At 44.3% G+C, this 23644-nt stretch overlaps 1 protein-coding gene across 6 annotated transcripts in view; it reads left to right on the top strand.

Moving 5' to 3' along the window:
• Positions 1-16253, top strand: part of Slc35d2 (solute carrier family 35 member D2) — a 53496-nt gene extending 37243 nt beyond the window's left edge. For 2 of the 6 annotated variants that reach the window (XM_047526865.1, XM_047526864.1), the window contains 3 exons: positions 13729-13906; positions 14832-14914; positions 15743-16253. In XM_047526865.1, the coding sequence (XP_047382821.1) occupies positions 13729-13906; positions 14832-14914; positions 15743-15845 (364 nt within the window). In that variant the 3' untranslated portion in view covers positions 15846-16253. The other 4 variants (XM_047526868.1, XM_047526866.1, XM_047526867.1 and 1 more) reach the window with 3 other exon arrangements.
• Positions 16254-23644: the final 7391 nt, after the last annotated feature.

Below are 23644 nucleotides of genomic sequence, written 5' to 3'. Positions count from 1 at the left end.
ATTCAACCCCCAAAATATGACATTGCCTATTCATTTCTGAAGGTTCATCTGAAATGAAGTCAGCTGACATCTCAACCTTGTCAGGTCTTTGTCTTTGTCACCATGACCTGGTTTTCTAAGAGCCATTCCTCACATAAATATACAGCAACGACAGCCTTTTCCTCTAGGCTGTACTGGCAGTATTCAGGAAAGTTTCTGAGGAGAGATGTCCAGGCTGCCGTGGGACCTGTGTCCTTTCAAATCTTCTGAAAACTTGGAAACTTCCTGTGCCTGAGTAGTAAAGTAAATTATTAGTAAATAATTCAAGTAGGGTAAAAGAATAGACAGGAAACATCAGCAATACCCCTTCTTCCCCTTCTCTAACTCTGCAGTTTTCCCCTCGAGAGAAGTAAGCCAGGCTCCACGTACACAGGAATCCGTCTCAACCCATATGGAAAGGGTCTTTCAATTACTGTCTCAGGGATTACTCATCAAAAGGTTTTATCCTATGAAGAAAGATGAATTTACCCTTTATTTTTAATTTTTATTTTATTTTTTATTTTTTACCACAAATACTACAATTTTCATTATGTGTAAATGGACTAAGACAATTCATGATTTCTTTGATCAGTACTTTAATTCTCAAACTTGATTGTAATTACATCTAGTATTGTTGTATGAGAAGCATTCATGTGTATCTTCCATTCATTAATTCTCTCTTTAACTGTGTCTAATTTAATGTTTATCCTGTTATTAAAGTTTTTAATTTTAAGTATTTTATATTCTTTTTATAAAAGTTCCACAGATATTTTTTCCTCAAACTTATCTATTCATTCCTAACATTCTTTCACTAGTGATCTTTGTGATTATACCCTTTCTTTTTTAGAAAAGTTTTTTTGTAGTTGTTGATGGACCTTTATTCATTTACATGCAGTGCTGAGAATCAAACCCAGTGCCTCGCTCATGCTAGGCAAGTGCTCTACCGCTGAGCTATAGCCCCAGCCCCTACCTTTTATTTCTTGAAATGTTACCCACATAGTTATTTTATATTCTGTGTCAGATGATTCCAGTACCTGGAGTTCTGGTCTGGGTTTTCTCCTCTGCCCCCCATTTTTAAGTTGGTACATTATGGTTGTACATATTGATGGGACTTGTTCTTACATATCTGTACATGCACACACAACATGTCTATTCTTTTGCCCTACTTGAATTATTTACTAATAATTTACTTTAATAACAATATAATTTGACCAATATCCTCCCCAACATTTTCTCCTCCCTCACCACCTCCTGCCCCTTGGTCTCTTTCCTCTTTGATATTCATGAGATCCACCCTCCATCTTTCTTTTCTTTTCCTCTCTAGCTTCTGCATATGAGAGGAAACATACAACCCTTAAGCTTCTGAATTTGACTTATTCAGTGGTCTCTAGTTCCATCCATTTTCCTGCAAATGACAGAATTTTATTTTTCTTTGTAGCTGAATAAAACTCCATCGTGTGTCACTACCACATTTTCTTTATCCGTTCATCCATTGATGGACACATAGGCTGGTTCCATAGTTTGTCTGTTGTGAATTGTGCCACTGTGACCATGGGTAGCATGTATCACTGTAGTAAGATGACTTTAATTCTTCAGGATAAATACCAAGGAGTGGTATAGCTGGGTCATATGGTGGCTTTTGAGGAACCTCCATACTGATCTCCATAGTGATCGCACTAATTTATAACCCTACAAACAGTGTAAAAGTGTTCCTTTTTCTTTATGTCCTTGCCAACATTTATTATTATTATTATTATTATTATTATTATTATTATTATTGGCTGGGGATTGAACCAGGGCCGTGTGCATGCAAGGCAGGCACTCTACCAACTCAGCTATATCTCCAGTCCCATTTATTATTATTTATAGTCTTTAAAAAAAATTTTTCGGGCTAGGGAGGCCCTGGGTTCAATCCCCAGTACTGCAAAAAAAAAAAAAAAAAAAAAATTTTTTTCCCCATATATATGTGTATATATATTTTTAAAATTTCTTTGTAGTTGTAGATGGACAGCATGCCTTTATTTTAATGTGGTGCTAAGGACTGAACCCAGCGCCTAGACAAGTGCTCTGCCACTGAGCCACAGCCCCAGCACCCCCCCATATATTTTTTTATATATATTTTTTCAGATGTTGATTGACCTTTATTTTATTCATTTATTTATATACGGTGCCAAGACTTGAACCCAGGGCCTCACCCGTGCTAGGCAAGTGCTCTGCCACTAAGCCCCAGCCCAGCCCCTTATTATTTATATTCTTCACGACTGCCATTCTGAAGGGTGTGAGATGAAATCTCAGTGTAGTTTAGGTTTGCGTTTCCCTAATTGCTAATGATGTTCAGCATTTTTTCATGTTGTTGGCCCTTTTTGTATTTCTTCTTTCGAGAAGTGACTATTTAATTTTTCCATTTGATAACTGGGTTATTTGATTTTTTGAGTTCTTTGTGTATTGGAGGTACTAACTGCCTGTCAGAAGAGTAGCTAGCAGGGGCTGGGGAGATAGCTCAGTCGGTAGAGTGCTTGCCTTGTAAGCACAAGGCCCTGGGTTCAATCCCCAGCACCCCCCAAAAAAAAAAAAAAAAAAAGAAGAGTAGCTAGCAAAGATTTTCTCCCATTTCGTGGGTTCTCTCTTTCACATTCCTAACTGTTTCCTTTGCTGTGCAGAAGCTGTTTAATTCGATGCCATCTCCTTTATTAACTCTTGGCATTATTTCCTGAGCTTTAGGGGGTCCTGTTGAGGAAGTCGCCACCCGTGCCTACGTGCGGGAGTGTTGGCCCTGTGTTTTCTTCTAGTAGTCGTACAGTTTCTCTTCCAATTCCTAGGTCTTTGATCAATTTTAAGTTGACTTTTGTGCTGGGTGAGAGGTCAGGGTCCAGTTGCGTCCTTCTGCATATGCATAACCAGCTTTCCCAGCACCATTGATTAAAAGCGCTGTCCATTCTCCAGTGCATGTTTAGCCACCTTGTCACGGATCAGATGGAGGTGGGTGTTTTGGTTTGCCTCTGTGCACCGTTGGTCTCTGTGTCTGGTTTCTTCTCTTGCCGGTACCGTGCAGTTTCTGTCACTGTCACTCTGTAGGATGTGTGTGTGTTGTGACGCCCCCAGCTTCGCTCTTTTGGCTCAGCTTTGCATTGGCTCTTCTTTGTCCTTCATTCTTCCACGTGAGTTTTAGGACTGCTTTTTCTAGTTCCGTGAAGAATGTCATTAGTATTTTGATGGGAGTTGTATTAAATTTGCTTATTGCTTTTGGTAATATGGCCATTTTCATAATGTTAATTCTGCCTAACCACAAACATGGGGGGATCTTTCCAGCGTCTTGTGTCTTTTCCAAATTCTTTCTTCAGTGTTTTTAGTTGTCATTGTAGAGGTCTTCCACCTCCTTGGTTAGATTCATTCCTAGGTGTTTTATTTAATTATTTTTTCATTTTTTTTGAGGCTATTGTGAAAGGAATTGTTTTCTTGACTTATTTCTGAGCAGAATTGTAGTGGGTATATAGGAAAGCTATAGATTTTTGTATGTCGATTTCGTAACCTGCTACTTTGCCAAATTTGTTTATTGGTTCTAGCAGTTTTTTGGTGGAATTCTTTGGTTCTTCTAGGTATAGGTTCATATCATCTGCAAGCAGTGATAATTTAACTTCTTCCTTTCCTATTTTTATCCCTTTTATTCCCTTGTCTTGCCTAATTACTCTGGCAAGAATTTCCAGCACTGTGTTAAATAGGAATGGTGAGGGTGGACATCCTTGACTTGAACCAGATTTTAAAGTAAATGCTTTCAGTATCTTCCCATTTACTATGAGGTTTTATCTTTGTTTGTTTGTTTGCTTTGGTACTAGGGATTGAACTCAGGGGTACTCAATCACTAAGCCACATCCCCAGCCCTATTTTGTATTTTATTTAGAGATAGGGTCTTGCTGAGTTGCTTAGGGCCTCACCATTGCTGAGGCTGGCTTTGAACTCATGATCCTCCTGTTTTGGCATCCTGAGCTGCTGGGATTATAGGTGTGTGCCATGGCACCTGGCTGCACTGTTTTTTTTTTTTTTTAAATAATGGCGAGGTAGGTTCCTTAAAACTTCTTCAGTGTTTTTATCATGAATGGGTGATGAATTTGTCAAAGGCCTCCTCAGCAACTACTGAGATTACTAAATGATTTTTGGCCTTAATTCTGTTAATGTGATGAATTTTATTTATTGATTTGTATATATTAAACCCTCCTCGCGTCTCTGGAATAAAACTAACTTGGTTGTGGTGTGTAATCTTAGTATGTTGTTGAACACAACTTGCTAACATTTATTAAGTATTTTTGCATGTAAGTTCACCAGGGATATAGGTCTGTAGTTTCTTTCCTTGATGTGTCCTTATCTGATTTTGGTGTGAGTGTGATTCTGGCTTCATAGAATGAATTTCCAATATCTTCAGTTCTTGAGAAATTCAGCCTGAGTTTTTGTCTTAGGTACTTGTCATTGTTTGCTTTCCTTTGTGTTTGGTGACCTGTGATTGTGAGCATCTTGCTTCATCTCAATCAGTCCTGTGTCCTGAAACTGGGAATTTGAGAAACTTTCCTACAGGGACAAATTGATTTTGCTTTTACTTATAGCCAGGGGTCACCTTGGGCTTGCCCAAGTCCAGCCACGCTGAGGGTCTGGCTCCGTGGCCCTCCCCCACCTGGAGTGTGGACCTAGTCCCAGGTTTCAGATGGTGCTGTGGCACCACGGTCCCTACCTTACAGTCTCTACCTTATGGTCCCTACCTTACGGTCCCCATCCTGTTCCTACTGTCTGCTTTATAAGGGGGTGACTCCTAAGACTGACAATGTCTCAAATGATGTGTCCTTTCCAGACATTGATTTTTCTGTAGTGGGAGGGTCCTTAGAGTACGTAGCCATTGCTGGAAGCATAAGTTAAATTAAATGTTTGTAGATTTCCCTGTTGTTGACTGAGACCATTTAACCTAGAAAAAAAAAAGCCACATTTACGAGTCACCCTTTGTCAAACCATCTCTCTCTCTCTCTCTCTCTCTCTCTCTCTCTCTCTCTCTCTCTCTCACTCTCTCTCTATTTTACTCTTTGATTAAACAACAATAACAAAACCAAAAAGCCCAACTCCTACCACATACACTCAGCCCAGTTTCTTGTCCTGACTGAGGTTCCGGTCTTTTCTCATTTCATCATAAACTTGATAAGAAACTTGTTGCTTGACTTTACCATTTAATCATGGCATGTTAATCAGCTTTTTGTTGCTGTGCCCGGAATACCCAACAAGGACAACTGGGAGGAGGAAAAATGTATTTCGGCTCCTGGCCTCGGAGGTCCTGTCCGTGGGCTGCCTCCACTGCCCTGGGCCCCAGGTGAAGTAGGACATCATGGCGGAAAGGCCTGGTGGAGGAGCTCTGCTCAGTTCAGGGTGGCTCGGGAGCAGAGAGAGAGCGGGAAGGGCCAGAGGGAAGCTGACCCTCCAGGGCAGCCCCCGGTGACCCACCTCCTCCAGCCAGGCCCAGCTGCCTACAGTTACCGCCCAGTCCGCTGAGACGAGGGTGGACTGGTTAGGTTCCAGCTCTCACGATCCAGTGAATATTCCTGCATGGACACAGGAGCCTTTTGGGGGGATATTCCTCTCTAAACCAGAACACATGGCATGAAAGAAATCCAGAAGCAAGCCCTCTGAAGTCAGCCGCCCTCAGTGGGTAATGCGGTGGCAGGCCCTGCTATGAGCTGCCACTCAGGGGCTTGTCCCTCGGGGCTGGACTCTGCTGTGTGTGAGACCATGCATTGCTCCCCCCTTTACTAAGGGGCTTCTTAGATAACAAGCACTCTCTCTCGGTCACAGTTATTCATTTACTCTCAGTAGTCATTATACATGAAATGTCATGAAGCTATCGGTGTTGTAAATAAATCAGAGAACATGACAAAATCATTAACACTTCGACTTTCCATCCAACTTTAAGGATTAAAAACTAAATAGATGCCAGTTTTTGAAGTGGGTCTAGAGGAGACTCTAAAATCATGGTGTCATTCCTCAGTTAAGGACCTGAATTGTGGAATCCGATGAATCAGATGATCTGGGTTTGAATTCTAGCTTTACCACTTATTATTAGTTGTGGGTTCTTGGGTAAGTTATGTAACCTCTCCAAGCCTCAGTTGTCTTTTCTTTAAAATGAGCTAAAGTACCTGATTCACAGGGATGAAGTTACATGAATCGAGTGATTTAATAGTAAAGATAATGTGCCGAACACATAGAATATGTCCAATAAGAAATGCTGGTTATTTTTTTTTTCTGTTTTTGGAACCAGGGATTGAACCCAGGGGTGTTTAACAACTGACCACAATACCAGCCCTTTTTTCTATTTTATTTTGAGATAGGGTCTCTCTAGGTTGCTGAGGCTGGCTTTGAACTTGCCATCCCCCTGCCTCAGCCTCCACAGCCAGGTTACAGGAGTGTGTCCCCAGGTCCGTTTTCGTTGTTACTCTTTCTCTTTCTGGAGGCGGCCTGCTGAGTTTGGTGTCCTCTCTCACTTGGGGCAGATCCGGCCCTACCTGTATATAGCCGTTTTTCTTCCCTCACACACACTCCACCCTCCGTGGCTGCGTTTTCGTTCTAGGACTGCTGTGGGAGGAAGCTTTGATTTTGGCCTGGTGGGTTTTCCTTACAGATTCTCCAAGCCACCGCCATGAGTCGGACTCTTTGCCTCTGCACCGCCCTGGAAGCCTCTGCAAGCTTGACTACACCCTCGTGTTTGGGGGACGGGCTCAGCCTCTGGGTTCGTCTCACTGCTTTGAAGTTTGCATGCCAAACTTGCTTTTTTCAACAACCAGAACTCTGTTCTCAGTTGAAAATATAATTGAAAAATTAGTGCACTTTAAAAGAGAGTACATTAAGGAGTCACTGACATGGTAAGAGGACCGATGTTTGATTTGCTTTTGATTTGTGGCAAAGGACTCAGCGTCGGGAAACAGCACCCGATGCGGTCAGAGGTTTGTAAAGACAGTCGATGGCGTGAAGCTACCTGGAGTGAAGCTGCTTCAGGAGAGCGAACTGGATTATGGGAGGCAAGATGACTTAGTGCCAAGGTAAAACATAAACCGGGATTTGGGTCGACAGACTCGATTTTTGAAAAGCTAGCTCTGCAGGTCTTTTTAATATTGCTGAGAAATTACAGGTTCCAGTTGGTTTCTTCCAGTGGCTGGCACCAGCCCCCTGGGTCCCAAGAGGATTATCCTAATCGGTTTCTGCTCCAGTAGCAGGCCCTTTGATTCTACTGAAGCAGTAATGTATTCCTTAATTGAAACCCCAAAGTATCAAATTTTGCCTAGTCACAGCACAAAAACTGCCCTATTTTCATATTTTCAACTCAGACTTCTGAAGACACAGGAACAGGAGAAAACAAGATCCTGCTGATTTCCGGGTCATGGGAGTAACAGCATGTCATGGGTATGAATAATTCCATCTTCTGACTGGGAAGATGTTAGTGGTAAATTAATGCTTCAGAAAAATCCTTCATATTTATCCATGACCTTGTGTATCTGGCATGTGACAAGGTCCTGGGGTTGGATGAAGTTCTTCCCAGAGAAGAGGAAGCTAGGGTACTTGAAATTCTTTGAACGCTAGAATGATAAGAGAATAATGTGCCTGGGTTCTGGGTGGAAAAAACAAACTCACCCTCACAACACAGATCACTTCTGCGACCTCCTAGAGTGTGGGAGTTTCTCCCCACCAGCAAGTAAGCCATCAGTTCTGCAGTGGACACTAGCAGGTGTCCCCTAATTCACTTCAGTTCTGACACTGTCTACCTGGAGGTAGTGTCAGAAGGCTCAGTCCCCCAGATCTCCCCGACTTCAGACCCAACGGCAAACCCAGAACTTCCAACTGGCTACAACTGGGGTTCTCACAACCCGCTCCTGGAGTCTGAGTAACGTGCTAGAATGTCTCAGAGAATTCAGGGAAACACTATGCACTCACCAGCGTATTATAAAGGGTATTTTAAAGGACAGAAATGAACACCCGGATGAAGAGACACTTGGGGTGCGATCTGGAAGGGCCCCAGTGCAGGAGCTTCTATCCCTGAGGTTCCCTCATGGCCGGTGGTCAGTGTGCTCTTGTCCTTCCTGTAAACCTCCGTGAGTTCTGCTGTACAGAGCCCCACGGGTCCTGTCCTTTTGGATTCTTTTTTTTCCCTACCTGCTAACACTGCCACAATGGCCAACAAATTCCAAAATGAGTTTTGGAGGGGAAAAACATCATTCAAATATTAGTACACTTTCTGTGTAAGTCTTGTCCAATATTCTGTACATATTCACAATGGACATTTTATCCCTTTGGGTTTAATGGGTTTTGGTAAGAACTGAAAACTAGATGGTAGCTGTACTTGGTACTTGCAATTTTTTTTTTTATTGTTCTGAAATGTTTTATGATTTCTCTTTTTTTTCTTCTCTTTTTTATTTATTTTTTTACTTTTTTTTATTACCTTCCCCCCACCCCTCCTACCCCTCTCTTCCCTCTATACAGTCCTTCCTTCCTCCATTCTTGCCCCCCTCCCTAAACCTAACTCTAAACCTAACACTAACTCTTCCCACCCCACATTATGTGTCCTCATCCACTTATTAGCGATATCATTCTTCCTTTGGTTTTTTGAGATTGGCTTATCTCACTTAGCATGATATTCTCCAGTTTCATCCATTTGCCTGCAAATGCCATAATTTTATCATTCTTTATGGCAGAGTAATATTCCATTGTATATATATACCACAGTTTCTTTATCCATTCATCAATTGAAGGACATCTAGGTTGGTTCCACGATCTGGCTATTGTGAACTGAGCAGCTATGAACATTGATGTGGCTGTATCTCTGTAATATGCTGATTTTAAATCCTTTGGGTATAGGCCAAGGAGTGGGATAGCTGGGTCAAATGGTGGTTCCATTCCAAGTTTTCTAAGGAATCTCCACACTGCTTTCCAGAGTGGCTGCACTAATTTGCAGCCCCACCTGCAATGTATGAGTGTTCCTTTCTCCCCACATCCTCGCCAACACCTGTTGTTGCTTGTATTCTTGATAATCGCCATTCTAATTGGGGTGAGATGGAATCTTAGGGTGGTTTTGATTTGCATTTCTCTTATTACTAGAGATGTTGAACATTTTTCCATATGTTTGTTGATTGCTTGTAGATCTTCTTCTGTGAAGTGTCTGTTCATTTCCTTAGCCCATTTGTCGATTGGATTATTTGCATTCTTGGTGTAGTTTTTTGAGTTCTTTATAGATTCTGGAGATTAGTGCTCTATCTGAAGTATGATTGGCAAAGATTTTCTCCTACTCTGTAGGCTCTTTCTTCGCATTGCTGATAGTTTGCAATTTTTTAATTTACTTATTTAATAGTGGCATTATTAAAATTACTGGATTATTATCCATTTGGCTTTTTTAAAAAACTGCCAAAGGTTAAATGCAATGGTACTGGGCTTCAGCATATTGACAAGTAAACTTAATCAAAATGTTGCAAAAGTTTTAAAATCAGAGCTCAAAAAAATTTGGGCCAAGGAAATTTTTTCATGCAGGAAACATGAAGTAAACATCTATTTTTTTCTTATTCTTTGGGAAAATGGAATTGCCCACTATATAATAATCTATCATTCCATCAAAATCTTTTCTATTCAATTAGCTATAAAATTATCTAACCATCAAAAGGCAATCATCTGTAGCAAAAGTATTCTATCTTTTTTTTTAAATTATTATTGTATACAAATGGGATACATATTGTTTCTCTATTTCTACATGGAGTCAAGGCATACCATTTGTGTAATCATATGTTTACATAGGGCAATGATGTTTGATTCATTATTTTTTTCCCTTCCCCCCCCACCCCTCTTTTCCCTCTATACAGTCCTTCTTTCCTTCATTCTTACCACACTCCCTAACCCTAAACCTAACCCTAAACCTAATGCTAACCCCTCCCACCCCCCATTCTATGTCCTCATCAGCTTATCAGCGAGATCATTCGTCCTTTAGTTTTTTGAGATTGGCTTATCTCACTTAGCATGATATTCTCCAATTTCATCCATTTGCCTGCAAATGCCATAATTTTATCATTCTTCATTGCAGAGTAATATTCCATTGTATATATATGCCACATTTTCTTTATCCATTCATCAATTGAAGGGCATCTAGGTTGGTTCCACAATCTGGCTATGGTGAATTGAGCAGCAATGAACATTGATGTGGCTGTATCTCTGTAGTATGCTGATTTTAAGTCCTTTGGGTATAGGCCAAGGATTGGGATAGCTGGGTCAAATGGTGTTTCCATTCCAAGCTTTCTAAGGAGTCTCCACACTGCTTTCCAGAGTGGCTGCACTAATTTGCAGCCCCACCAGCAATGTATGAGTGTTCCTTTTTCACCACATCCTCGCCAACACCTGTTGTTGCTTGTGTTCTTGAAAATCGCCATTCTAATTGGGCCTTTTGGATTCTTAACGGTGACTTCATTGTGTAGACGTGGACGGCCCTGTAGGAATGTGACTGGGCAGAAGGGCAGGATCCAGGGCTGAGAGAGCGGGTGAGGAAACCCAGCAAGGTCAGGTTCCTCCTGGCCTCTGCGCAGCCTGCCTTCCTCTGGGACGTGGGCAGGGCCTTTGTGGCCATCTCCGAGACACAGAAGTTATTGGGATCAGAGCAGCTGGCCTGCTTCGGGTTGATAGGCCCAGTGCCTGTGGCCTCCGCTGGGGAGGTGCTACGAGCCTGAAACCTGGATGAAATCTAGGTGGTCCCATGGTGGCCGGCGGGAGGGTGTAAAGTGGCCTTTTATTATTTGGATGTTGGTGTTGAATTTCTCCGTGTGCCGGTGCGGGAAGGGTAACCAGTAAGGTGAGCTAGGTCATGCGAGTTGATAGTGCCAGAGAAGCTCGGGTCAACCGGTTCTTTTTTATGCCACTTTCAGAAGCAGGAGGACACTTCGATCAGGGGTTCAGGCCCTGGGGTTCCACCTGCCCCCCTACTCCTGGGGGCCCTCTAAGCCTCAACTCTCAGCTGGCAGTTAGTATCTGAAAAATGTGCATAATAATGTGCCATTATTTTTCAAATGTACAGGGACAACATAATGATTTAAAATGGAAAAAAAAATTAGAATTCAGCAGTGTTTTAAAACATCTTTGCATTTTTGTTAATCTAAAATCAAAACTGCTGATGTTGTTTTTGAGGTTACAAGTGGCATGGTTTCCTTTGTGTGGAGTTAGTAGAGGCTCTTTTAGTTCAAAGCCTTGCTTGGTCTTATCCAGGGTGCTGCGCAGGTACTTACTTGCATATAGAAATAGTTTCTTTAAAAATAATTGAAATGTTCTACTTTTTTGGTTTCTAGTCTCCCTCTCTGAGGACATCTAGTGGGCATATTGTGAAATGCAGCCTTTCTGTCTGGAAGCCTTCTGTCACTAAGACTGCTGCCTACTCTCCTGGTAAATGGATACTAGATCTTCGGTCACATCCAGAGGTTCTGAATGCAAGTCCAGGTGGTTTCATTAAGAAGCAGTTGGTTTCCAGTGTTGCATGATCATAACCTTAGAATTGAGATTTTTAAAGCAAAAATAAAAACAAGGGCATTCATGATTTTTCTTGGTTGAAGGCTGTGCTCAAATTTCAAAAGGCTGCAGGTGGCAGCCTGCCCTGTACTCCCAGGGACTGGACACCTCTTATTTTTCTGGACTCTGAGCTGTGAATTAGCTTCTCAAGGCCAAGGCATGCCCACGCTCAGTGACATCACATTGAGTTTCACATCTTTTCATTTTAGGCATGAGAAAGATTATTACAGTTCTCTAAATTAACATGGAATTCATTAAATTGTAACAATTTTAGAACAGATTTTCTTTATCTTCCAAGTTTATCGCCTCAATACATTGCTTGTAAAGCTAGTAATTTTTCTATAACAGTGAAGACATCGACTTCCATTATTTGATTCATGGTTTATTAACTCAAGTTGAACTGATTGAAATCTACTAAACATTTTACTGTGAATTCTTTCCATTCACAACTCAGTGAGCTCAACAATTTTAAACGTTTTAAACCACATTTACAATTGTGATCTGCTGATTTTTCTTCCACAATTCCAACCCCCAGGGCTGACTCTCAAAGCTAATAGGTTTCTTTATGCACTTGGGTAGCTCTTTGAGATCCAATAAAGCAAACTTGGAAATGTGGCCAATTAGTTTTTTGTTTTTGTCCTGCTGGGGACAGTGAGCTATATCCCCAACCCGTCCATCAGCATTTTTTTTTTAAATATATTTTTTTAGATGTTGATCGACCTTCATTTTACTCATTTATTTATATGTGGTGCTGAGAATCGAACCCAGTGCCTCACACACACTAGGCAAGCGCTGTACCACTGAGCCACAACCCCAGCCTGTCCATCAGTTTTTAAAGAAAACATCCAGGGCTAGGTTTGCAGCCCCGTGGTAGAGCGCTTGCCTAGTGTGTGTGTGTGTGTGTGTGTGTGTGTGGCACTGGGTTTGATTCCCAGCACCACATATAAATAAATAAATTTTAAAAAGAATAAATAAAATATTCGAATGCTGTGACCAGGTTTACTCCAACTCTTAGTCCTTTCAAATTAAAATTGCGAGTCTAATATCTGTTACATATTTCAAATTAAAACCATCGAGTCCTCGAACTTGTTTTGATTACCTAATAACCAGCTCACACATTACTCTGAAGGTTACAGACTTGAAGTTCGGTACTAATCACTCCACCTAACGTAAATTTTGATGGGACTTATCTCTATTTTTTTCCCCTCTACCAGTCCTAGTGGAAAATACATCCAGGCCAAGAGCGGTCACAGCATTGAGGTCTGTGATGCTGATTCTGTTGGTAACAGTTGGAGATCTGAGCCTGGCACCTGGAAGCTCTTACCTGCCCAGGTGTGCCCGCTCTGTTAACGGTGGGTCCAAGCTCATGCCTTCCACCCAGGATTTAGCTTTACAACCCCACACGTCTTCTGCATTCTGTGTACTTTTCAAGTTTTTTCTCAGCCAGTTTCGATTTTAATCCCTTCAACATTTACCCATGTGACGTGGGCGGGTGGAATTTTGCACCCCACTTCCGTCCTGGCTGATTTCCTTCAGTACTTGATAAGAATCAACTCACTGCTTTACCTCTGACTGAATTCCATGTCCTTTTCCCTGTGTTTATTTGTTTTCCTGTCTGGCCCTTGGTCACAATCCCGTAGTCATTTTGTTGATAAGTGCGTGCCAGTACTCAGCGTTCAGTGCTTGAATTAACCTTGGTAACAGGTGCAGGAGCACCATGGCAGGGGGGTCTATAATTTTGGTTTTCTTTGTCTGAAGCGCCAGCTCGGCTGATTTTCTCTCCTAAGGCCCACGTCCTCGGTGCTGGACGAGAATCACCTGTGGAACTTTATATGACCTGTGGCTGGGGCTCCCCCTCAGGCCAGTGGAATGGGGACCTCTGCTGGGCATCCCAGTGTGTGGAAAGGGCAGCAGGTGGTTCTGAGTCACCCAGAGGGCCCACACCACTTGGTCATGTAGCGCCACGTGGAAGATTCAGGCGGCGAAACAGTCTCCTTCCTGTGATGTGGAAGCACTAACGGGGCTGCCTGGAGAGAACGGGGGTGATTCCAGCTGAGGGGGTGAGGCTGGCGCTCAGCTGGGCCACTTTCCTGTGACAGGTCGGACGACGAGGTGTCCTCGGCCTGGGTGGGACACATACTTGTCCCTCCTGTCGTTCAGAGTTCTGGTGTGGGGGCCGCTGCCGACTCTGCCCGACCTGTCGCCCCCCCAGCATGGCCGGGGCTGGTTTCAGCTCAGCTGTTGGTTTCTTGGACTCAGGTTCCTACTGATGTACTCCACGGTCCTGTGCAGCTACTACAACTCGGCCCTGACGACAGCGGTGGTTGGCGCCATCAAGGTGAGTGGAGGGGCCTGGCGGTGAGCAGCCGGGCGGGCGGGGAGCCCGTCCCAACCGCAGGCAGAAGCCGAGCGCGGCTGTGCTGCTAGTGAGGAGGCTCCTCGTGCTGTCTGCAGCGGGTCTGGGTGGCCCCTTCTGGGTGGGCACTCCCTCGAATCCCCTGATGCATCAGACAGGGAGGGCCTGCCCATTTAGAAAGGGACACAAATGATTACTTTTACATTGGGGGCGACCGGGGAAATGAAATAGGAAGTGGAGGAAAAAAAAATCCAAACATTTGTGATCACCTTGCGATCTACAGTTTCGTTTTCTGGAAGACCTGGGAAGAAGGGGATCCTGGGAAGGACAGTTTTTAACCTGCTCCGTTGTGATTGCGGATCATTGGGTGGCAGTGTGTGCGTGTGCATCTGGACCCACACCCGTGCAGATGGACAGCGTGGGGGTGCTCTGAATTCTCTTCCATAGGCTCTTTGTTTTTTTATTCCCTGGGCCTCCTGGAGTGAGGGAGGAAAGGTCTCCTTGACCCTAGACCTGTCTGTCCGTCAGCTGCCCGAGGTCGCCTAGAATGTAGCAGACACAGTGCTGCTTGGAATTTTTAGATGCCTCTACTTTGTTCAACTTTAGGGTCAATATGAATAAAATTCACCACTCGATCAAAAGATGGGATCTGATAAGCTGATTACAATTCAACTCTTCAGAGGGAGGGGGTGCAGAGAATAATGCAGTTTTCTGTTATATCATATTTTACTTCATTTCTTTATAAAGCCACTTGTGACGTTTTTAAATGCATCTATTGAACGGTCATGAAAATCTGCCATCGACAAGACTCCATGCAAAGCAGAATGTCCCGCCTCAGATTCTGCCAGTTCTACCTGCTCCCCCGCCATCCTTTACTTGGAGTGACAGATCCTCTCTCTTCTTGCAGAATGTATCCGTTGCCTACATTGGCATGTTCGTGGGTGGAGACTACATTTTCTCCCTGTTAAACTTTGTAGGGTTAAATATTTGGTGAGTGACATTTTTAAATGAACTCCTTTTAAAATAAATATGAATAAAATCATCATTTTAATATGATTAATGTCATAAACCAAAGAGCAAAGAGAGCTGATTCATTTTAAGCCGGCAAGTATTATGATATTACAGTTTCTAAAATAGTTTTACTTATCGCTCAGTTCCTCTATGGTTTTGCTTTCTCTCTCTCTCTCTCTCTCTCTCTCTCTCTCTCTTTCTCTCTCTCTCGATGAGCAAACCCCGGGCCTCCTGCATGGCAGGCAAATAAGTGCTGTACCACGGGCTGCAGTCCAGCTCTTGTTCCTCTATTTTTATGACATAACTCCTCATGTGAACTCCTGGGGGGGGGGCATGTGTCATAAAAATTCACCTGGCCAGGATCTGAATTTGATTCCTGTATCTTCCCCAAAGAGTGGTTGCCTCAGTTATCTGTCTTCCCCTGCCAGTGGGTTCATTGACTCGGGCCTTCAAAGTGTTGTACTCCAAAAGACGCTGTGAGATTTACTAGCAGACTTTCGAAAGACATTTTTGGGCCAGACACGGTGCTGTTTTAAGATAATGGAATGTGGTTTATCTGATTAAAAAACAAGAGCTTATTTTCTTTCTGAGGTTCCCTATTAGATTGGATTCCCTTTTTTCCCAAGGGTTTGTAAATAAAAAGAGAAATTCTCATCAAGAAACCCACAGACTCACGGAAGACCCCCCCAGAGATCTGAGAAAAGTCCTCCAGATCAAGCTGACTGTACTTGTAAGGGTGGTCAGCAGCTGTGGCGGCAGCACGTGGAATTCCCAGCGACTGACTCTCACTTTTTCCCTTCCTTTCAGCATGGCAGGTGGCCTGAGATATTCCTTCCTAACACTCAGCAGCCAGTTAAAACCTCAGCCACCCGGGGATGAAGAAAGCAGCCCCCTGGATTTGAAGCCGTAGAATCTGGGCAGAATGCAGACTGGGGGCGCAGGAGGGCACTCCTTGCAGGGGTGCCAAACCAGAGGTTCCCGCGAGGGGCGTTCACCCGCTGGTCAAGAGCGCCCACAGGACTGCCGCACAAAGCAAAGTCAGCTACCTCAACGCCTTGCGCCCTGAGCCACCAGGGCCCTGGGGGCCGCGCGTGCGCAGAACCCGAGCAGCTGGACGCGGATCTTTGCCAAGGAGAGACTTGGGCCGGAGGAGCTGCAGCGTCCCTTGCGGAGTGCCGCCCAGCCTTGTGTGCTCACGAGGAGGGCGATGATCCACGGTGACTTCTTACCAGCACCTTTGCTTTAATTTCAATGGTCAGTGAGAACATATTTTCCCCTTCGTTTAAGCAAATCTACTTTAATAAAACGATCCAATTAACTGCCAGGAGAGTGATGTGTTAGCTTGATTTAAGCTGTGTTGGGATCTTTTCCTCGTTATCAGATGAAAAGCCATTTCTATGCATGTCTCATAGTGTGATATTGTGGACAGAAAACAGTCGGTTCTCACAGTGTCGCATACGCCACCTTGAAAGGGACAGTTAAGGTCCCCCTTTTAGGGTGCATGTTGGAAAAAATTACAAAGTAACTCAATGGAGAAGTATGCTGGGGTCTCTCCTGTCAGTATGGAGGTGACTTTCTGTCTGCTTCTCCACATCTCCCTCCAGGTTTGTTTGAGGGACTTTGAAACCCAGGCCACATGGGCTTTATGCAAAGGGCTGTCTCCTCCTGGGCCCACCTACCACCCAGACAGCTGGAGTATGGGAGGGTACTTCTACCTCTCCGCCGGGCTGCTCCATCTGTGGGGATGCAGGTGTAGAGGCCAGGAGACTTCCTCCTTCGTCTCTAAAGGTTTGGGTCTTTGTCCAGATGATCTGGAATCAATTAACAGGAGAAAGGCATGCACGCTTACTAACGTGCTCATGTCCATGGGAGCCACACAGAGGATGTACCTCAAGGGCCCACTGGTTCAAGTTCATTTGCCCTCCTCAGGGGAGAGAGAATGGGAGTGTGGGGGTTGGAGGGGTGCTAGGTGACTTGTAGGGGAGATGATCCAGCAAGTCCACTTCTGGGTCTGTAGCCATAAGAATTGAAGGCAAGGTCTTAGTGAGGGATCTGTATACCCGAGTTCATAACAGCATCATTCACAGAACCAAAGCATGAAAGCAAACCAAGTGTCCATCAATGCAAAATGCAGTCTGCACATCAGATGCATTCCATCTTAAAAAGGAAGGAAATTCTGACACATGCTGCAGATAACTGCAAGGATATTTCATTACATGAGATAAGCCATCTAAAACAGTGGAATTCACAGAGACAGTAGGATGGTGTTTGCAGGGAAGGGAAATGGGGAATTGTTGATGGGCACAGGGTTTCTGTTGTGCAAGATGAAAAAGTTCCGGAAATGAGTTGCACAGCAAACATAAATGTACTTATTTTTTGGAGAAACACTGTGTTTGCTGTTTTCCCTCATGCAAGGAAAATGCGACACAGACGAGCAACGCAGGAACCAGGGAAGAGATTGCACATAGAAAGATTTATTTGCCAGTCAGGGTCTGACAAAGGCCATCCCTTGGGAAAAAGTGAGAGAGGCAGGAAGAACTTAGCTCTTGGGTATTTTATGGTGTGGTTTGGACGGCTTGCGTAAGGTCACATGAGCTCGTGCGAGCTGCTTGCATAGAACTTAGGATGGGCTGACAGGACAGGGCAAGTAAGGAGATCTTCCTGGGGTGGTTAGTGAGGGGTGGAAAGGAGAGGTTACCTTTTAACTCTTGTTTTCTTTGCAAGTACCCCTCTAGGGCGGGAAAGCAGCTTATGGTAAGGATTTAAAATGGCTGCATAGATGCTAAGCCTTGGACCTAATACCTCATGTCTACACCACTTTATTTATTTTTAAAATGTTTTTAGTTGTAGATGGACACAATAGCTTCATTTATTTTATTTATACATGTCTTTTTAACGTGGTGCTGAGGATGGAACCCTGTGCTTCACACGTTCAAGGCAAGTGCTCCACCGCTGAGCTGGGACCCCAGACCAGCCACTTTATCCTCTCACCAATGAAGCTTCCAGTTTCTTCACGTCCTTGATGACGTGCTATTCTCTGTTTTGTTGTTTTGCCCTGTTGGTTTTGGGTTGTAGTGATCCTGAGAGGTAAGACGCCTGATTTGATCTGCATTTCCCTGATGGATCCACCAGTGATGTTGAACGTCTTTTCATCTGTGTTCTGGCTACTCGTGACCTTAAGAGAAATGTCGATTCAAGTCCTTTGCTCGTTTCTTAATCAGGTCGTTTGGTTGCTGCTGAGTTGTAGTTCTTTATTCTTTCTGTTTACTTTTAAAAGGTGTTTAGAGCGTGACTTTGGTGCTTCCCAACTGTTGACGTTACTGCCTTTTGTTTCATTGACAGAGACCCAAAGGGCTGAGAAAAAACGAAGAACAACTAACATTTGCTTTATTGTGTGTGTGTGTGTGTGTGTGTGTGTGTGTGTGTGTTACCTCTGATTTTTATTCTTGGAATTTTTTTCATAACATTTTTTTGGTACTTTATATTTGGTCATTGTGGTGGGATTTGTTGCTACATATGTGCACACACTCACGATATAGCCATATCATTCCCTAGCCTGCCCCTTGGAGAAAGACCATTTTGTTCTGATGTCGCCTCCTCCCACTTGTGGCCAGTGGAGGGCACCCTAGGGGCAGCACAGCAGCCCCGCAGCTGGGTTGAAAATCGAGATTTTTTTTTCCCCACTATACCCTAAAGACCCAGGTTCCCAAGGGGTGGGGTTGAAGGGAGCTTTTGAGTTAAAGTTTGCTGGATGCTAAGAGGTGGTTGTAGAAGAGATCTATGAGGCTGAAGGAGGCTGATGAAGAAATGTAGCCGGATGACCCAGATCTCTGGATTTCTTATTTCTTACTAAAAACTTCATTGAAAACAACTATTGGGTGGGACAAAATTAGTTTAATTTCCTTGATATTTGGTGTCATGCTGGCTATTGTATTGCCAATAATCCACCTTTTGTTAACTTGGACTTTTTTCTGATGTTTTAATTTTCTATGAATATATCTCAAGTTCAGGGACTCTGGAGGGACTCTGGAGCTTTTTTGGGGGGAGTGGTACTGGGGGTTGAACTCAGGGGCACTCCATCACTGAGCCACATCCCCAGCCCTATTATGTATTTTATTTAGAGACAGGGTCTCACTGAGTTGCTTAACACCTCACCCTTCCTGAGCCTGGCTTTGAACTCGTGATCCTCCCGCCTCAGCCCCCTGAGCCACTGGGATTATAGGTGTGTGCCACCACACCTCTGGGCCTCTGCAGCTTTTTGACTGCCAAGTTTGCTTAAAAACCAGAAGAATCATTTTAAATACCCTAAGGAAAATAACAAAGGTAATTTTGTCAATAATTTCTGAGTGTTTAGTTGCTTATTTTCCTTTGAATTATCACTTTCTCTGCCTGGTTGCCTGGGCTTGTGAGCAATGGCCTCCCATGAATGGATATGTATATTTGTGCATATATTCTGGGTTCTGGAACTTACCTGGCCTGTAACTGCTGCTTTGTGATAGCTTTTAGGAAACAGAGGGTACCCAGGAGCTCGGAATCCCTGTGTAAGTTCTCCTTCTGTTGTCAGATACTAAAGCATGTAGAAAAGGAAAGTATACCTCAGTAGCATTAAACGAGGAAGCCCTGAGCCATTTCTGGAGGTTTCGAGGTATATTAGTCAGCTTTCCATTACTGTAACAAAACACCTGAAGTAAACAACTTATAAAGAGAAAGGGTTTGTTTTGGCTCTTGGTTCCATGGTTGCTTGGTCCTGTTGCCTTGTGGCCTGTGGCTGGACAGAACATCATGGAGGAGAGTAGGTGGTGGACCAAAGCTGCTCACTTCATGGTAGCTGGTAAGCAAAGAGAGAGATGAGAAGGGGCTGGGGTCCAAGATCCCCTTCAAGTGGGCACCCCCAATGACCTAACTTCCTCCCACTGAGACCGACCTCCTAAAGGTTCACCATCTCCCCAGTCACCACGGGCTGGCCACCAGGCTTTCAACACATGGGCCTTGGGGCACACTTACCCAAACTATAGCCGAGGGCCAGGAAAGTCGCCTCTGCACTCTGGCCCTTACCTCCTCTCCAGAGAAAGCCTGGAGCCTTTCATCTGCCTCGTGGGTTCTTACCCTAGGGACAGCACCGCGAGCTGGCGGCTCCGTGGGACACAGCTCTCAGCACTCTCGGAGCCAGCATCTGCTCCTGAGCCCAGGGGCTGGGGGGGGGCGCTCTGTCCCAAGCTGCTTGTCCAGACCGTAGGGGTGGTGAACTTAGATGGGGAAGAATACATCCTGATTTTCCCCGACCTTGAACCAAAACAGCATTTCTTCCCATTCAAATTAGGCAACACCATAGTAGTATCAGCTGTACCTGTGACTTTGTTACCAACATGAATTCCAGACATTTTTATATCAAGTTATAGTTTTCTTTTAATACAGAGAAGCCACTTATGCCTTGCTTATTATTCTGATAGTTATTAGACTCCCATTCTTTTTTTTTTTATTGTAAACAAATGGTATACATGTTTCTCTGTTTGTACATGGCGTAAAGGCATACCATTTGTGTAATCATACATTTACATAGGGTAATGTTGTTTGATTCATTCTGTTATTTTTCCTTCCCTCCCACCCCTCCCACCCCTCTTTTCCCTCTATACAGTCCTTCCTTCCTCCATTCTTGCCCCCCTCCCTAACCCTAACTCTAACCCTAACCCTAACCCTAACGCTAACCCCTCCCACCCCCCATTATATGTCATCATCCGCTTATCAGCGAGATCATTCGACCTTTGGTTTTTTGAGATTGGCTTATCTCACTTAGCATGATATTCTCCAATTTCATCCATTTGCCTGCAAATGCCATAATTTTATCATCCTTTATGGCTGAGTAATATTCCATTGTATATATATGCCACAGTTTCTTTATCCATTCATCAACTGAAGGACATCTAGGTTGGTTCCACAGTCTGGCTATGGTAAATTGAGCAGCAATGAACATTGATGTGGCTGTGTCTCTGTAGTGTACTGATTCCTTTTTGTTTTTTAACATGTTTATAAAGAAGCATATCTTTGCAGGGTGTGGTGGTGTGGACCAGTTACTCAAGAGGCTGAGGCAGGGGGATCGCAGGTTTTGGGGCCAGTGTGTCAACTTATAAGGCCCTTTCTCAAAATAGAATTTGGGAAAGAAGGGATTGGGGCATATTTCAGTGGTAGAGCTCTTGCCTAGCATGCAAGAGGCCCTGGGTTTGATCACCAGTACTATAAGAAACAAAAACAAACAAACAAACAAACCAACCAGCATATTTTTAGTATATCAAATCTAAGAAATATTTAGACAACTTTTTTTTGGGTAATTGGTTTCCTTTATAATTCTATATATTTTATTTAATGAATTTTGAAACATTATTCATAGAAAGAAGCCATTACTAGGCTACCATTGTGGTCATTGACTGCCTTAGATGGATAAAGAAAATTCCGGATGAATATATTCCCTCAGGAAATGGTTCCACTTTTGGCCTTATTACAGTGCAGGTTTGCTCCATGGAATTGTTTGTTCCCAAGGGGGCTGGTGTTAGAGGCTGGCTCCCCAAGCTGGTCACACTGAAAGGGGGGGGGACGGACCATTAGGAGGTGGGGCCTAGTGGGAGGTGCTTGAGTCCTGATCCCTCACTGGACTCTTGCTTCCTCTCTTGTCATGTGACCTCTGTCTCTTTCAAGTGCTCCTGCCATGGGATACAGCCACAGGAATCTTGCCCCATGCTGGTGCCATGTTGTTTGAATTTTTCAGCCACCAGAATGGTGAGCCAAATAAACCTCTTTTTTATATATAATCCCCAGTGTCAGTTATTTTGTTATAGCAACACAAAACAGACTCTGACTCTCCTTGAATAGTGCAGATGAGCCCAGGGGTGTTTTTAGCAGCTGCCAGGAGAAGTGAGTGGTGGTCCTCATCTACTTGGTGCTGCTTGACTGTCTGCAGCTGGAGGGACGGAGGGAGGGATGGGGAGGGAGGAGGAGAGAGAGAAAGAATGATGGGATAGTCCACTTGGACTTCAGTATGATGTCTTTCTTTTTTCAAAAGTCAGAGAAGAGACTGTGTCACAATCCAGAGCCTTTTTCTTCAGATTCTGTGACCATTTACCTGGAGTATGATGTTAAAAGTCTAGGAAAAACTGGGCGTGGTGGTGTACACCTATAATCCCAGCGGCTCTGGAGGCTGAGGCAGGGGTATTGCAAGTTCAAAGCCAGTCTCAGCAACTTAGCAAGGCCCTAAGCAACTCAGTGACACCTTGTCTCTAAATAAAAATAAAAAGGGCTGGGGATGTGGTTCAGTGGTTAAGCACCCGTGGGTTCAATCCCTGGTACCAAAAATAAATAAATAAATAAATAAATAAAATTCCAGGAAAAGGTGGGATGGCAGTGTGAAGAGACTTTTACAGTGAAACAGATAAAGCTGGTGAGAACTATTTTTTAAAGGCATTTAAAGTTTCTGGAAGTTGTCAGGACATAGCAAATGAAGAAACATTGATGCAAGAACACCTAATAGAACTTGGTAAAAGCAGTAAGAATCTATGGCATTTGAAACTTGACCAGCTCCCTGTCTTTCTGGAAGTTTCTGCAGCTCAGCCTGGTGCATGCTCCAGCTCAGGTGTGTGTGGCCAAGCAGATGAGGCTCATTCTGTTCTTGGATTCCTGTCAAAGGTCTCTATCTGACGGGGAGGGTTAGGGCACCAGAATTTCTCATCTCCTCTAAATCGAAGATGAGTGCAGCCCGCTACCAAGTCCTCACCTCTGTGGAGGCTGTAGCCAGGTCCAGTAGGTCAGGGACACAGGGTTCCCAATCATCTTTGCCCTGGCTTGCTTGCAAGGCAGAAGTTCCATGCTGGGGAGAGGTGAGTTGGCAAGACCAGAGGCTACCACCCTGCCCAGGACCCAGAGTAGCCACCCAGAGAGTTTGCCCAGGGAAGAGGCGTTCTGTGCAGTCCATAATCTTGCTCCAAAATTTGTCCGACCTTTGACCTCCATTTCTTGGAATTTCATGCCTCACGGGGGTTGCTGTTTACCTGGGGACTTGGGTCACCCTGGATGGTCTAGCGATGTGATTTTGGATGGAGACTGGCCACATCTGAGCAGGGGCTACTCATAACAGAAAGGCCAGCAATGCAGTTGAGGGCGGGGTGCGGGGGATGTCTGGGGGTGCAGGATACGGAGGACACCCACAGGGGCAATCAGTTGAGCCTCTACAGAGTGAAGTCCCCAAAGCACCCTGCACGCGGAGGCTCAGCTGGTCCCCGGGGCTGGTGTTCTCTGTGCCTATTGTCACATTGTCCTGGCTTCCCCTTTGGTACTTGCCCAGGGTCTGTCCTGTGCTTTTCCTCCCTTGGCTGGTTTTAATCTGTTTCCTTTCTGTAAGCCGTGTCCCCAAATGCAGCCACTCGTTGGGGGTCTTCCTAGCAAATGATCAAAGCAGATTGGTTTCGGGAGCTCCTCAGACTTGCAGCTGGTATCAGAAGGGAGGGGGCTCTCTGGAGGGCTCAGCGACCTCAGGGATCTCAGTTATTCCCAATAGACACAAAGTCCTTGAGAAGGAGGTCACCCAAGGACTCCCAAGGAGGAGTGGGACTTCATCTGAAATAGAACGTGGGGGAAACACATGTGTGAAAACTCTTGAAAGCAACGATCTTCTCAATTCAGGGCCACGAGCGAAGTCACAGGCCAACTAGTTGCCAGGGAGAA

This window comes from Sciurus carolinensis, chromosome 15 (genome assembly GCF_902686445.1).
Source record: "Sciurus carolinensis chromosome 15, mSciCar1.2, whole genome shotgun sequence".
Lineage (NCBI taxonomy): Eukaryota > Metazoa > Chordata > Mammalia > Rodentia > Sciuridae > Sciurus > Sciurus carolinensis.
Note: the sequence above shows the minus strand (reverse complement) of the source record. Positions and strands in the feature narration are given on the sequence as shown.